Source organism: Bos indicus x Bos taurus, chromosome 18 (genome assembly GCF_003369695.1).
Source record: "Bos indicus x Bos taurus breed Angus x Brahman F1 hybrid chromosome 18, Bos_hybrid_MaternalHap_v2.0, whole genome shotgun sequence".
In the NCBI taxonomy this organism is placed as follows: Eukaryota; Metazoa; Chordata; class Mammalia; order Artiodactyla; family Bovidae; genus Bos; species Bos indicus x Bos taurus.
Genome location: NC_040093.1, coordinates 15,318,891 through 15,330,990, shown reverse-complemented (window position 1 = coordinate 15,330,990; position 12,100 = coordinate 15,318,891). Strand labels below are relative to the sequence as shown.

The following is a 12,100-nucleotide window of genomic DNA, read 5'->3' as shown; positions in this document are numbered from 1 at the left end:
GGGGCAGCTGAGCCTTGCTCTGAACACTACCCCAGGTTCCGGTAGACAACAGAGACTCCAGGTCTCAGAATGCGGAGTGTGTTTTTGTTTCAAAAACAAAAAGACAAGGCCCAGTAGGGGCTCAAGCAGCCTCCATTCCAGGACCTCCTTCCTCACCCCTCAGGGGCTGCCCTGCCCGCCCCTCCCCGCCTCTGCCTCTGGGGCTCTGCACTGGAGCCCAGGGTCCTGCAGCTGTTTCCAGAGCCGGATGCTGTCCTGAGGGCTGAGGGGCCGCACAAGCAGCAGGTCTCTGAAGGCACAGGGGTCAGCAGTGCGGTCTGCCGGCCAGGCAGTGAGGAAGCCTTTGTGGGTCCTGGGGGCCAGGCCCAGGGCTTGAAAGCACAGGCCAGTGTAGACGTCGCCAAAGGGGAAGGGGGCCACGCGGGCTGCCGCCTGCAGCAGCCAGGGTGCCAAGCGCCCCGCGATGACGTAGCCGCCCCCGCTGGCGTAGGCCGGGTAGCTGCCCTCGAAGAAGGACCCGGGTACGTAGAAGGGTCCTCCGGGCTTCCGGAGAGGCTTGGCCTGGATGAAAACCTCACCCAGGTAGAGGCCCCGGGCCCTGACAGGCGGTAGGCCCCGCAGGTGGTCCAGCAGAGCAGGGGTGCGCACGAAGGCATCATCCTGGGCCTGCAGGACAAAGCTCACGCCGGGGCAGTGGCGGCCAAGCCAGGCCAGCAGCATCAAGTCTTTGAGCGTCTGGTTGAAGGGGACGTCGAGGAAGTCCCAGAGCAGCAGGTCACCGTAGCGCCGGCTCTCCCAGGACACCAGGGTGCTGAGGTCTGGCCCCGCCTGGCCCACTGGGGACCCCAGGAGGAAGAGCAGCCGGACCCCGGGGGCTGGCCTGCCCCAGGTCTCCCTCACGGCCTGTCGTTCCGCAAAGCGCCCTGGTTCTGACTTGACAGCCAACAACAGGAAGGGGACATCACCGGGATCCTCGCACCCGGTCACCTGGCCTCCGCCGCCTGTGGGCAGCCACGGAGGGAAGCTCCGGCAGGCAGCCCACAGCAGGAAGCGGCGGAGGTCCTCGGGGTAGGAAGCGAAGTCGGGGATCTCAGCCGCGGCGGCGGCCCCCCAAGCACCACAGTCCCCCGCCTCCGTGCTGTTCACTCCGGGCAGGGTCCCCAGCCGCCACTGCTGCTGGTTCCAGTAAGCCAAGGGCAGGGGGCCAGTCTGGCCCAGACGGGCCGAGAGGTTGGCCGGCAGGGTGGGCTCAGTGCTGGCTGGCGTGGGGCCTAGCAGGGTGCTGCGGGGCCCTGGGTAGGCCTTGCCCAGCCGGGGCTCGGACGTCCACTCGATGTACACTTTGAGGCCCAGGAGCGTGAGCAGCGCTGACAGGCAGAGAAGGCACTTGGGGCAGCGCATGACCTGGCCCAGGGAAGGGGCGGCTGTGGGAGCTGCTGAAGAGACACAGAGGCCTTTGGGGCGGGGGTTTGGGCGGGGCCCTGGCAACTCCTGTGAGGCTTCTGCGGTCCAGACCCTAACCCAGCCCTCCACTGACCACCCGACGCCGGGACGCCGGGTCTTCCTGGACCGGCGAATCCCCGCTCCACTGCCATTCTGGCACCTGGCTCTTTCCACCCAGCCCAGAGCCTTCTATCTTCCCCATTCCCCATCCCCACCCTAGAGACCAGTGACTCCGCCATTCCTGCCCCCAACCCCGCCCCACCAGGAGTCAGGATCACAAGGGTCACGTCCTCGCCTGACAGTCCCCACCCCAGGCACTGCTCCCTCCTTTTTACCTCTGGGGCCAGCTCCGGCCAACTCCAGCACCCTGGGCCTCGGTCCGGCGCTCTCTGCGGTCCGGAGGTGCGGGTGTTGTTCTCCAGCCCAGCCCAGCCGGTCCACTGGCGGGGAGGGGAGCTACTGCGGGCTGGGAGGGCCCCAGGGGCCGGGAGGGGCTAGGGCGGGGCTGCGGGAGAAGGGGAGCGGGGGAGGGCAAGAGGCAGGCCTGAGGGATGGGGCTGGGGCGTGTCGGGGCTGGTTTTCTGGTGAGACCGCGGGAAAGGTGCACGGGAGCTGGCAGACCCGGAAGGGGAGAACCGAGAGTCCCAGGGAGGGTGAGGCTGAGGGCCACCTAGCCGGGGCTGGGAAGTGTCAGAGTGACCCAGGGAGAGGCAGAGCCCCAAAGTGGCCAAGCCTGAGGCCAGGGGTTGGGCCTGGCCAGGGGAGGAGGCGGGCAGTGAATGTGCTGAGAGGGCAGGGGGCCTTGCCAGAGGCAGGGGAGTGGTGGTGTTGCCAGGAGTCAAGGGCGGGGGAAGGGGACTAGTGAGGAGGAGAAGACACTGGCCGAGGAAGCAGAGAACCAGGGAGACCACAGGGGCTGGGAGGGAGGAGAGGGAGGCTCAGGGAGGCCCAGAGGAGAGGCTAGAGGTGGAGCCGCAGGAGATAAGGAGAGCCCCGGGGGGAAGGGGTGGGGAGAGAATGTGGAGGGGCAGGTGGAGGGACTAGGGGTGGAAGCAGAGAGCCGGAGTGGGCGAACAGCCAGAGCCAGGGAGAGGCTGAGAGGAAGCTGGGGAGGAGGGGGAGCCAAGCCAGGGGCAGTGAAGGGTGACGGGTGGGGGCACCAGGAGCCCTGGAGCTGGGCTGACCCCCCGCACCGCCACCCCCACCCCCATTCCCTTGGGTGCCTGGCAGGGCCGCAGTCCGTCCCTGCTGGTCCCTCTCTCCAGCCCTGGGCCGGCCCCTCCTACAGCTGCACGGTGACTCCGGGAACACTCACATCCGGCCCCCTTGGGACCAGAGGGTGTCTGCCTATGTTTACGGCCCTGCCCTACAGGGGCCTCTGCTGTTGGGGCTGCTACAGCTGTCTGGGGAGGCAGGCTGGTGGGGCTGGCTCATCCTAGACCTCCTAGAGCCTGGGGTGAGAGTGAGGGAACTGCACCCCCCTCCTCCCCACCTGCAGGTGAGCTTGGCCTGACCCCCAGCTTGGGTTGGGAACTGTCCAAATCACTGCAGGAACCCTGTCAGCAACGGCAGTTTGAGTAATGGAGCCCATGGGACCAGATGGAGGAAGAGTGTGTGGAGAAGGTGAGGACTATTGATGGAATAAAAGCCAGAGTGGGCTGGGGCAGGGCTCTGAGAGCTCCTGGAAGGGGTCTGTAAGCCTTTTTACCCCCAGGCAGGGCAGGGGGCTGTTTAGCCCCCCGACTCTTGGCTCATCTAGCTACTCCCAGAGCACAAACCAGGGGCAGGGTAGACAGTTCGGGTTGCTGTGTGCCTTGTCTGCAGACATTCCAGTGAGGAGAGAAACCATCCAGCGACTGGAACAGGAGGTCTGATGTCGAGTGACTAGAGGTGGGTGCCTTCTGGTGGAATGTGGACCCCAGCCTGCATTTCTGCCTCCCCAGGTCTTTGGATCTCCCTCTCCAGTTTATGCCTGGGCAGTTCCGGTTTCTCACCTTAGTAACCATAGGTCACTGTTGAGTCCCAAGTTCCAGTCAGCCAACCAAGAAAACTGTCGGGACACCACCAGCTGCACTAGCTAACTCATTATATCCAGAGTCTCCAGTAAGCGCCCTTGTATCAGTGAGCTTTGCTCCGTGCAGTGAGGTCCGCTCTCACTGGCCTAACACCCTGAGAATCCACTCCCATGCGGCTTCTTGAGTGTTGACTGTACATCTGTCTGCAGGTCTTGCCCTTCTGTGTAAGAGCTGTTCCCTTCTGGGTCGCCTGAGCACCCGCTCCCCGGAGCGTGCTGAGGCTTGACCTGTGGCACTTGTGGGTCTAGTGACAGCAGGGGGCGCTTGTGGTAAGTCTCAAGAAAAGCAGGTCTCCCTTTCAAGGCATTTGCCCCAGGGGAGGTCATGGCCGGGCTTTCAAGAGCAGGATCGCAGGTGGTCTCCCCACATTGTTAGGGAAGGCTTCCAGGAGCTTGGGGGTTCGAGGTCATCTCTTTCCTCTGGGTCCAACCAGATGATCTGACTCCAGGTTTCTGGATCCCACCATGTACCAGTCAGCACCCTCACTACCACCAGACAAGAAACTTGTCCAGACTGGGGAATTCAAGTGTCATAACTCAGCAACCCACAAACCTAAACACTGGGTTGTATTTTCAGCAGTATCTGTGAGCAATAACTTTGGTCGGGGGGAAATGCTGTCATGGGAGCTTGCCAATTCCGAGGCGGGTGACTGAGCTGGGCACTTGAGGGAATCTGCCCAACCCTATCTTTAGAGCTGTCATTACTGCCAGTGTCAACGCCCAGCAGCCACAGGGCCCCCCAGGGCACGTGGCACCTCACTGGCACCTCATCACAACCCCAGGCGGTAACATTTTTGTGATGCTGCTGCATGCCTTGGATTGTTATTTTTTTAATTTTTATTTTATACTGGAGTATTCCCAGGTAGCTCAGTGGTTTAAAAAAAAACAAAAAAAACCTGCCTGCCAATGCAGGAGACCTACGTTTGATCCCTGGGTTGGGAAGATTCCCTGGAGGAGGAAATGGCAACCCACTCGTCTTCTTGCCTGGAGAATCCCATGGACAGAGGAGCCTGGTGAGCTACAGTCCTTGGGTACACAAAGAGTTGGATACGACTGAGTGTCTAAACAACAATAGTTGATTAACAGTGTGTTAGTTTCAGGTGTACAGTAAAGTGATTCATGTATATGTTCGCTATTTCTCAAATTCGTTTCCCATTACAGAACGTGAAGCAGAGTTCGCTGTGTTATACATAAGGTCTTTGTTGGTTATTTAGCCTACTTTTTGTTTGGCCCCTCTTAGTTCCCCAGCCAGGGGTTGAACGTGTGCCTGAGAGGGAACAGGCAGGAAGGCCAGAGGTTCCCAAGCAGCAGGAGGAAATAAACTGCAAGTGGCAGACGTCCTGCCTTGAGCCAACCAGTGTTTTTCTTGTGGAAATGTTTTTTAAACTATGTATTTGCTTTAGAATTTGCCTTTCTTCAAAATGGTTCCACCCAAGACTAACTTTTTTTCTTTTCTCAAACCTTGGGCTGATAATGGCTCAACAAACCAGTATTCCTATCAATTGTTTTATGGCTGGGGGATGCCATCCTATCTATTGTGGGAGAGGTCTAGTGAAACTCCCTCAGCCTTGAGGTGTCTCTCTTATCTGATTAGTAGCTTTCTAACAGATATAAAACACCTTGCTAAAAACTAGCAAGGGGGCACTCTTTCTGTCCTCTTCTGATGTCAGTGTCAGAAGCTTTCCCTATCTCTATACTTGAATAAAACTTTGTTACACAAAAAGTTCCCCAAGCAGTCAAGCCTCATCTCTGACCCCAGATTGAAATCCTCTCCTCCGGAGGTCACGGATCCCGGTGAAACACACAGCTCACAGCAGCCACCTTTCATGCCATTAGTAGAGGAAGCACAGTCCTAACCACTGGACCACCAAGGAACTCCGTCTGTTTTAAATATAGCAGCATGTGCATGTCAATCCCAAACTCCCAGGCTATCTCCTCTCCTTCCCCCAGTAGCCATAGGTTTTTCTCTAAGTCTATGAGTTTTTGAAGTTCATTTGTATCATTAAAAAAAAATTCTACATATAAGTGATATATTTTTCTCTGTCAGACTTACTTCACTTAATATGATAATCTCCCGGTCAATCCATGCTGTTGCAAATGGCATTACTTCATTCTTTTTCACGGCTGAGTAGTATTCACTATGTATCACATATACCCCCTACATCTTTGTTACCCATTCATCTTGTTAATGGCATTTAGGCCATGGATTTCTAATATTTCATTTCCTACTGTCAAGGAGCTCAGCAGTGGACTCAAGCCAAAGGCACCATTATCCATTCATCCTGTTGATGACATTAAGGCCATGGATTTCTCATGTCTCATTTCCCACTGCCAAGGAGCTCAGTAGTGCAATCAAGCCAAAGGCAGGAACAAACCAACCCCCAAATCCTGTCTTTGTGAATTTATCTCTGGGAACACTCCAGATGCCAAGGCTCTTATCAGTCTGGATCCAGTCTAGAGAGAGAAGCCACACAGTAATTTGAACAGGGAAAGTTTAATATAGAGAATCAATGACTTTAACAGCAAAGTGAAGTAAGGAGGGGATTCATTGGTAAGGGGCCCTGGGAGTTACTGGAAATCCACCTTCAGGGGTATGGTGGAGAGGCATTCAGAGAGACACCTCAGTGGAGGCTGTCCTGTGCAGGGTTGGGGGTGGAGGGCGCCAGGGGAAGCTGCTGACCACCTGATTCACCTCAGCAGATGCGGGGAGCCCTGCACCACCATGCGCTGCAGGGCAGCTGAGCAAGCACCCCTGAGCAGAGCCACAAAGCAAAAGCCTTTCCTCCCTTGAGGAACATCTCTCGGGCGCCCTCTACTGGCAACCCTTATCAGGCCAGTTAGCAAAGAATACTTCAAAGGCCCAGATCAATTTACACAGAGCAAACCACGTTGAATTTGGAGCTGAGCGTCACTAAGGAGAACGCTATGGGACGCCCCACATGTAGTGGATATGGACCAGGGATACTGCAGCCCGCAGTGAGCCGAGTCGTCCCACACAGGGAAGAACCAGCCCTGTAGAATGCCAGTAGTGCCCCCTGGCAGGAAACAGGAGCACATGCAAGTGGGATAATCCGACTTCTGACAGAAGTCAAGAGAAGTTTCTTGCCAGAGAAGTGGGCACGGTACGGGGCAACCACAGGGGAGAGTGCAGCTCCCCGGGGCTACTTCCAGCCAGGGGCCCTTACCTCCCCTAGGATAGAGAAGGGGGCTCCTGAAACTGGGAAGGAGAAGCATGTGGAGAGGGCTACCTGACAAGCTGAGAGGAGCTGTGAGCTTCAGGCTGGGTGCAGCCAGCCAGAGCACCCCGGTGGTGGAGAACCAATGTCCCAACCTCAGGCTCTCCTCCCCTCACCCCAGCCCGACCCCCCAAGTTGAGTGAGCCCAACAGAACCAGAAGGATGAGCTGTTGGGCGCTCAGCACAGCCTGGCAGAGACCTTGCTTGATGGGGAGGGGCCGAAGGCCAGGCGGGGATGGGGCTGCTGGCCGCGTCCCGGGACTGCTCCTCTGGCCCCACCTTGAGGCCCTGTGCCCAGTCAGCCCCCAGAACCTCACAGTGGGGCAGCATCTCCTCCACCAAGATCTGAGTGAGGCCCGGGTTGGACACAGCAGGAAGGTCGGAGATATCCAGCCTGCGGAGGTTCCTGAGAGGAGGCAAGATGGGGGGGTGGGGGTGGGGTCACATGTAAGGATGGCATCTGTGTGTGTGAGTGTGGGGGGTGTACCTGCCCCCATGCTGACCCCCAGCTTTCAAATAAAATCTTTGCTCAAGTACATGAGACCCACTGTGTTCATTACAAACTGCACACCTCTGGCTCCTGCTGTCCCACAACAGTGTAAATATCTTGTAATTTCATTCATACAAAAAGGCAGGAAGACTAAGAGTCTTCCCACCCTCCCAGAGGTTCACTGCGCAGCTCATCTATGCTGACCCACCACCAGCTCTAGGTCTGTCCAGGAGGCAGGGATGGGGGTACTGCCCTCCCCTGGTCTGGGGCCCAGCCTGAGTTGAGGTCTCACTGGAGGTGGTGGAGGCAGGCGAGGCCCCGTTCAGAGATGCGGGGGCAGCCGGCTAGGGAGAGCTCCTGCAGTGAGTCGGCCAGCTGGTAGAGGCGGCCGAGACACCAGTCATCCACGTGGGGACAGCGCCGCAGCGACAGGGACTGGAGCTCCTTCAGGGCCACTGCAGGGGGCAGAGGGAGGATGGCACTGACGGCCCTTCTGGAGCCCACCACGAAAGGGCAGAGCCTGGTCCGTCTCCACCTCATCCCGCCCCACCCCACTCACAGAGGTTGTCCAGGCCTTGGTAGTTGATGGCACAACCACTGGCATCCACAGCCTCCACGGGCACCTCCTGGAGCTTCCGGAACTCGAGAGAGGAAAGGCCTTGCTCATTCGCCCGCATCCACTCCCTGTCCCGAAACCTGGGAGAGAGCGAGTGTCAGCAGGGTCCCGCAACCTTCCAACCTCTTAATAACACTCCTAGCACCATATCAGAGAACCTGCTGCACTCACTATACACCAGGCCCTGCGCTAAGGGCTTTACATGCCTGGTCTTATTGGGTCCCCTGACAACCCCATCAAAGATGGAGAGTTTGGCCAATTTTACATACCTGGAAGCTGAGGGTGTAAGAAATTATGGATATTAACATGAGAAAAAAGAGCTATGAGACAAGAATCCTTGGAGATGGGTGAATGTTGAGATATTTACAGACAGGTATACCATTTCTAAGGAAGGTGCTGGAGAAAGTGCTCAAAACAAGTGAAAATCTTAATCGGAACCAAGAGGAAGGCTAGATGAAGCCTATGTGAATTGTGTTTTCAAAAAAGAAGGAAAATAAAGGGGGAAAACGAGGAGGAGGAGGGGGAAGGAAGAAAGAAAATATGCACCAGTGCTGACTGAGCACATGTGCTACGTTGGCCTGTGACCCATGACAAGTGTCCAGACTGCAAAGTGTCTCTGAATCTTTACAGCACACCTTGTAGGTTAGACATGACCACCATCCCATTTTACAGATGACAAAACTGAAGCTCAGGAACAAGTCCCCAGCTACATGGCCAGGAACGGGCAGAGACCAGAGTGTGCAGAGAAGCCAGTCGGACTGACATGAGCCCATCCGACGGATGAGCCCCAGGCTTAGAAAGTGGCTCTCCTGCCTCCCCCACCCCCACCCCCCATTCTGACACCTTTGCCGTCATACTTGACTGCGCCTCCCTGCTTCAAGACGAAATAGGCCCCTGCGACGTAGGGGCCGTATCGCTCCTTGATGTAGGTGAAGGACCTGCCGGGAGAAGAGTAGCCGAGGGTGAGCCTTAAAGCACCACACCCCTTGCCAGGCCCCGGTGCTGCTGAGAGGGTCACAGTCCACAGCACGGGACTGAGATATGCAGGCAGACTGAGTCAGATGGCAAATATTTACTGGGCGCCTCTGAAGTGCTGGGCACTAGGGGACAGTGTGACCAAGGCGGATCACTGTCCCTGCCCCTGCAGAGTTATTTCACAGGGGAAACAGATAACCGCCAAGTTAAGAACAAATCGCAGAGTAGCAATTCCGTGATGAAGTTAATACCGAGGGAACAGACTAGGAGTGGCTCGGGTAGGGATGGCGGATGGAGGTGAGTGATTTGGTTTGCGTGTTGGAGGAGGCAAAACTTGAGAGATCTGAATGAGAGAGGGATTGCAGAGGTCAGGGTCAGAGTCTGCCAGGCCAAGGGAAAAGCCAGTTGCAAAGACTCAGAGGCTCAAATTAAGATGAACAAATGGCAATAAGGATGCCAGGCTGGGAGAGGTGAGTGGGTGTCCCTGGTAGAGGTCTCAAAGCTCAGTAAGGGGCCAGATTTTCGGCCTTGGAGTTTGGCTTTTATTCTAGTTGCAGTCGGAAACCATAAGAGGGTTTTAAGCAAAGTGGTAATGTTATCCATCTTCCTTTCGTAAGAGTCCTCTGGCTGCTGTGTAGACTGTAACAGGGGCCAAAAGGTGACTGACAGGAGACAACTGCAGTCATCCAACCATAAAATAAAAGGGTTCCCAGCAGGCTACAGACAGGTGACAATTGGTCAAATTTAGGATATTCTGGTATTTTATTGATGGACTGGATGTGGAGGAAAGGGAAGCAGACAGGAATGAGGGATAACTCCTTGGAATGTGGTCTGAACAACGGATGGGCAATAGTGCCACTGACTGGGATGGGGAAGGCTTGGGGGTGAGAGGCTGTTTTAGGGGAAACCAAGGTTTGCTGTTAGCCATGTGAGGTCTGAAGTGCCAGCTAGACCTCCAAGAGGAGAGAGTGGTCAATGGATTGCCTCTATGAGCTGGAGGGTTTGGGAAGCATGTGGGCTGGAGATGAAGAGACACGTGGGCACGGCTCCCACTGGAAGCCCTAGGGCTTCCTGGAGTGGCAAGGGCAGGGCAGGCAGACCTGGGAGGCCTGGACAGCAGGGCTGAGCAGGCCATGGGTTCTCACCGATTTTTCTTTTGCACCTTCAACACCTGCTTCCGGAGAAGGTACTCCCTCACAGCCTCCACGTCATAGAAGTGGTCAGTCAGGAACTGGAGCAGCGTCCTCCCTTTCTTCTGACTGCCCTCCGGGTCCACTGCCTTGCTCAGGCCACGGATGCCGCTGGTACCCCTGTTCCATACCGGGGCCACTAGCCGCAGGGACTGGGGAGGAGAGGGGAGGAGGAGCTGAACCCAGAGCCTCCTGCGAGACACACAGACAGATTCCCCGGTTTTTCCTCCCAAATTTTCCCTCCTCAGTGCTTCCCTGCTGATTTCTCTTCTAGGACCTTCCAGTTCTTTGGACTCTGCAAAATTTCCCCAGAATTTCCCCAAGTTCTTTCTTTTAATCCATCTTCAATTTTCTTTGGGACTTCCCTGGTGGTCCAGTGATTAAGAATCTGCCTGCCAATGCAGGGGACATGGGTTCGATCCCTGGTTTGGGAAGCTCCTACGTGCTGCGGAGCAACTAAGCCCGTGTGCCACAACTACTGAGCCCACTTGACCTAGAGCCTGTGTTCCGCAACAGGAGAAGCCACTGCAATGAGAAACCAGTGCACCACAGCTAAAGTAGCTCCTGCCTGTCACAACTGGAGAAAGCTTGCACACAGCAACCAAGACCTAGCGCTGCCAAAAAACTTTATCTTTGATTTGGCCAAAGGGTCTTCTGGTTTTCCTAAATTCTCCCCCTAACTTCCCCCAAGCCCTTAGTCTCTCACCAAACCTCTATTATCTGAACTCTTAATGTACTACAAATTCTCCCCTTTATTTTATCCACTTCCCACCAGAGTTTTCCTAAATAAGGCATTCCTTTCCCCAAAATATGACAATTTTTAAAAAAACTTTATTTTTGGCTATGCTGAGTCTTTGTTGCTGTGCAGGCTTTCTCTAGTTTCTGTGAGGGGCGGGGGGCTACTCTTCCATTCCCGTGTGCGGGCTTCTGATGGGCTGTGACTTCTGTTGCTGAGAAATGGGGTCTAGGGTGCTTTACCACTAAGCCACCAGGGAAGCTCCCAAATATAATCTTAATTTCTCTCCCAACCATCCTTAACTTACCTCTTGAAGCTCCCAAACTCTCTTCAAGTTCCCCTCCAAAGTTTTCTCTTAACCTGCTTCAGTTTCTCTTTTTCCTTTAACCAAATTCTCCCAATAGTTTTGCCCACATACTTATTTTCCTTAAAATTCCTTTTAAGCTCCCAACCTTACTCTAATTTTCCTAGGCCCATTCCTTGATTTTGCCGAATTCTTCCTAAATTCTTTCCACAATATTGCAAATTCTCCCCTTAATTTTCCCTAGATCTTTTCCCTTGGAATTCCCAAATTCAACTCTTGGGTTTTCCATCAAAATTTCTAACTATTCCATGAGTTTCCCTCACCTTTGGTCTCCTACTCTTGGACCTCAAACCTCAGTTTTTCTGCCAATTTCTTCCAAACCCTTATCCTTTGCAGGTCCCACTATAGCCCGCCCCTAGACTCCCAGTGCCCGTCGGATCCTTCCCTCTGATTGGTCTGGCGCACTTTCTCAGTCGGCACGCCCTGCTTCCCCATTGGTTTCTCTCCTTCGCTGCCTGTGACCCGCACCGATCCTTCCCGGCCCCCCGGACGACCACACGTCTCCGCGCCCAGAGCGAGGTTTAGCGGGAGAGAGCCCCTGCTCCTTCTCGCTCCTTGTCCGCTGGGCGCCGAGAGAGGTCCTGAAGGCAGAGACAGCAGAGCGCACACTAATTTGGGGTGCTCTACAAGCTTCGGTCACCTACCGCCCTGGGCGCCGCCATCTTGCTAGGATTGTGTAACCGGAAGGGGCTCATCTTATCCAACCCGCCGGCTCTCTTATGACCACGCCCCCTCCGTTTTCCTGCGCTCCTCTGAAAGGGCTTCCGTGGTGGCTCAGTCGATGAAGGATCCGCCTGCAATACGGGAAACTCGGGGTCGATCCCTGGGTCGGCGAGATCCCCTGGGGAAGGGAATGACAACCCACTCCAGTATTCTTGCCTGGGGAATTCCATAACAGAGAAGCCTGGAGGACTATTGTCTTTTACCGTCCACGGAGTCCCTAAGAGTTGGATATGACTGAGCAAATAACATTTAA

At 55.7% G+C, this 12,100-nt stretch overlaps 2 protein-coding genes across 5 annotated transcripts; both read right to left on the bottom strand.

The window, feature by feature from the left end:
* Positions 1-62: 62 nt before the first annotated feature.
* Positions 63-2,378, bottom strand: B3GNT8 (UDP-GlcNAc:betaGal beta-1,3-N-acetylglucosaminyltransferase 8). 3 transcript variants are annotated; one of them, XM_027515728.1, is made up of 2 exons: positions 1,779-2,378; positions 63-1,433 (listed from the first exon to the last, which is right to left on the bottom strand). In XM_027515728.1, the coding sequence occupies exon 2, from the start codon at positions 1,399-1,401 to the stop codon at positions 160-162; it is 1,242 nt and encodes a 413-aa protein (XP_027371529.1). In that variant the 5' UTR covers positions 1,402-1,433; positions 1,779-2,378; the 3' UTR covers positions 63-159. The 3 variants fall into 3 exon arrangements, with proteins under 3 accessions (XP_027371529.1, XP_027371530.1, XP_027371527.1); XM_027515729.1 differs by having other exon boundaries at positions 63-1,404; positions 1,779-1,891; XM_027515726.1 differs by having other exon boundaries at positions 63-1,436; positions 1,779-1,890.
* Positions 2,379-5,992: 3,614 nt separating this feature from the next.
* On the bottom strand, positions 5,993-11,842 carry DMAC2 (distal membrane arm assembly complex 2). Of its 2 annotated transcripts, XM_027515723.1 has the most exons (6): positions 11,769-11,842; positions 9,980-10,176; positions 8,717-8,797; positions 7,803-7,939; positions 7,536-7,698; positions 5,993-7,159 (listed from the first exon to the last, which is right to left on the bottom strand). In XM_027515723.1, exons 1-6 carry the CDS (start codon positions 11,817-11,819, stop codon positions 6,850-6,852), a joined length of 939 nt encoding a protein of 312 aa, XP_027371524.1. In that variant the 5' UTR covers positions 11,820-11,842; the 3' UTR covers positions 5,993-6,849. The 2 variants fall into 2 exon arrangements, with proteins under 2 accessions (XP_027371524.1, XP_027371525.1); XM_027515724.1 differs by lacking the exon at positions 8,717-8,797.
* Positions 11,843-12,100: the final 258 nt, after the last annotated feature.

What these genes read in the sequence shown, in the direction of transcription:
- B3GNT8 (XM_027515728.1), bottom strand. Translation starts at nt 1,401, where the DNA reads ATGCGCTGCCCCAAGTGCCTTCTCTGCCTGTCAGCGCTGCTCACGCTC.
- DMAC2 (XM_027515723.1), bottom strand. Translation starts at nt 11,819, where the DNA reads ATGAGCCCCTTCCGGTTACACAATCCTAGCAAGATGGCGGCGCCCAGG. An exon ending in AAGGTGCAAAAGAAAAATCG is followed by an intron (nt 8,798 to 9,979) that starts GTGAGAACCCAT and finishes TTCTCCCGGCAG; the next exon opens with GTCCTTCACCTACATCAAGG. An exon ending in AAGCAGGGAGGCGCAGTCAA is followed by an intron (nt 7,940 to 8,716) that starts GTATGACGGCAA and finishes GCTCTCTCCCAG; the next exon opens with GTTTCGGGACAGGGAGTGGA.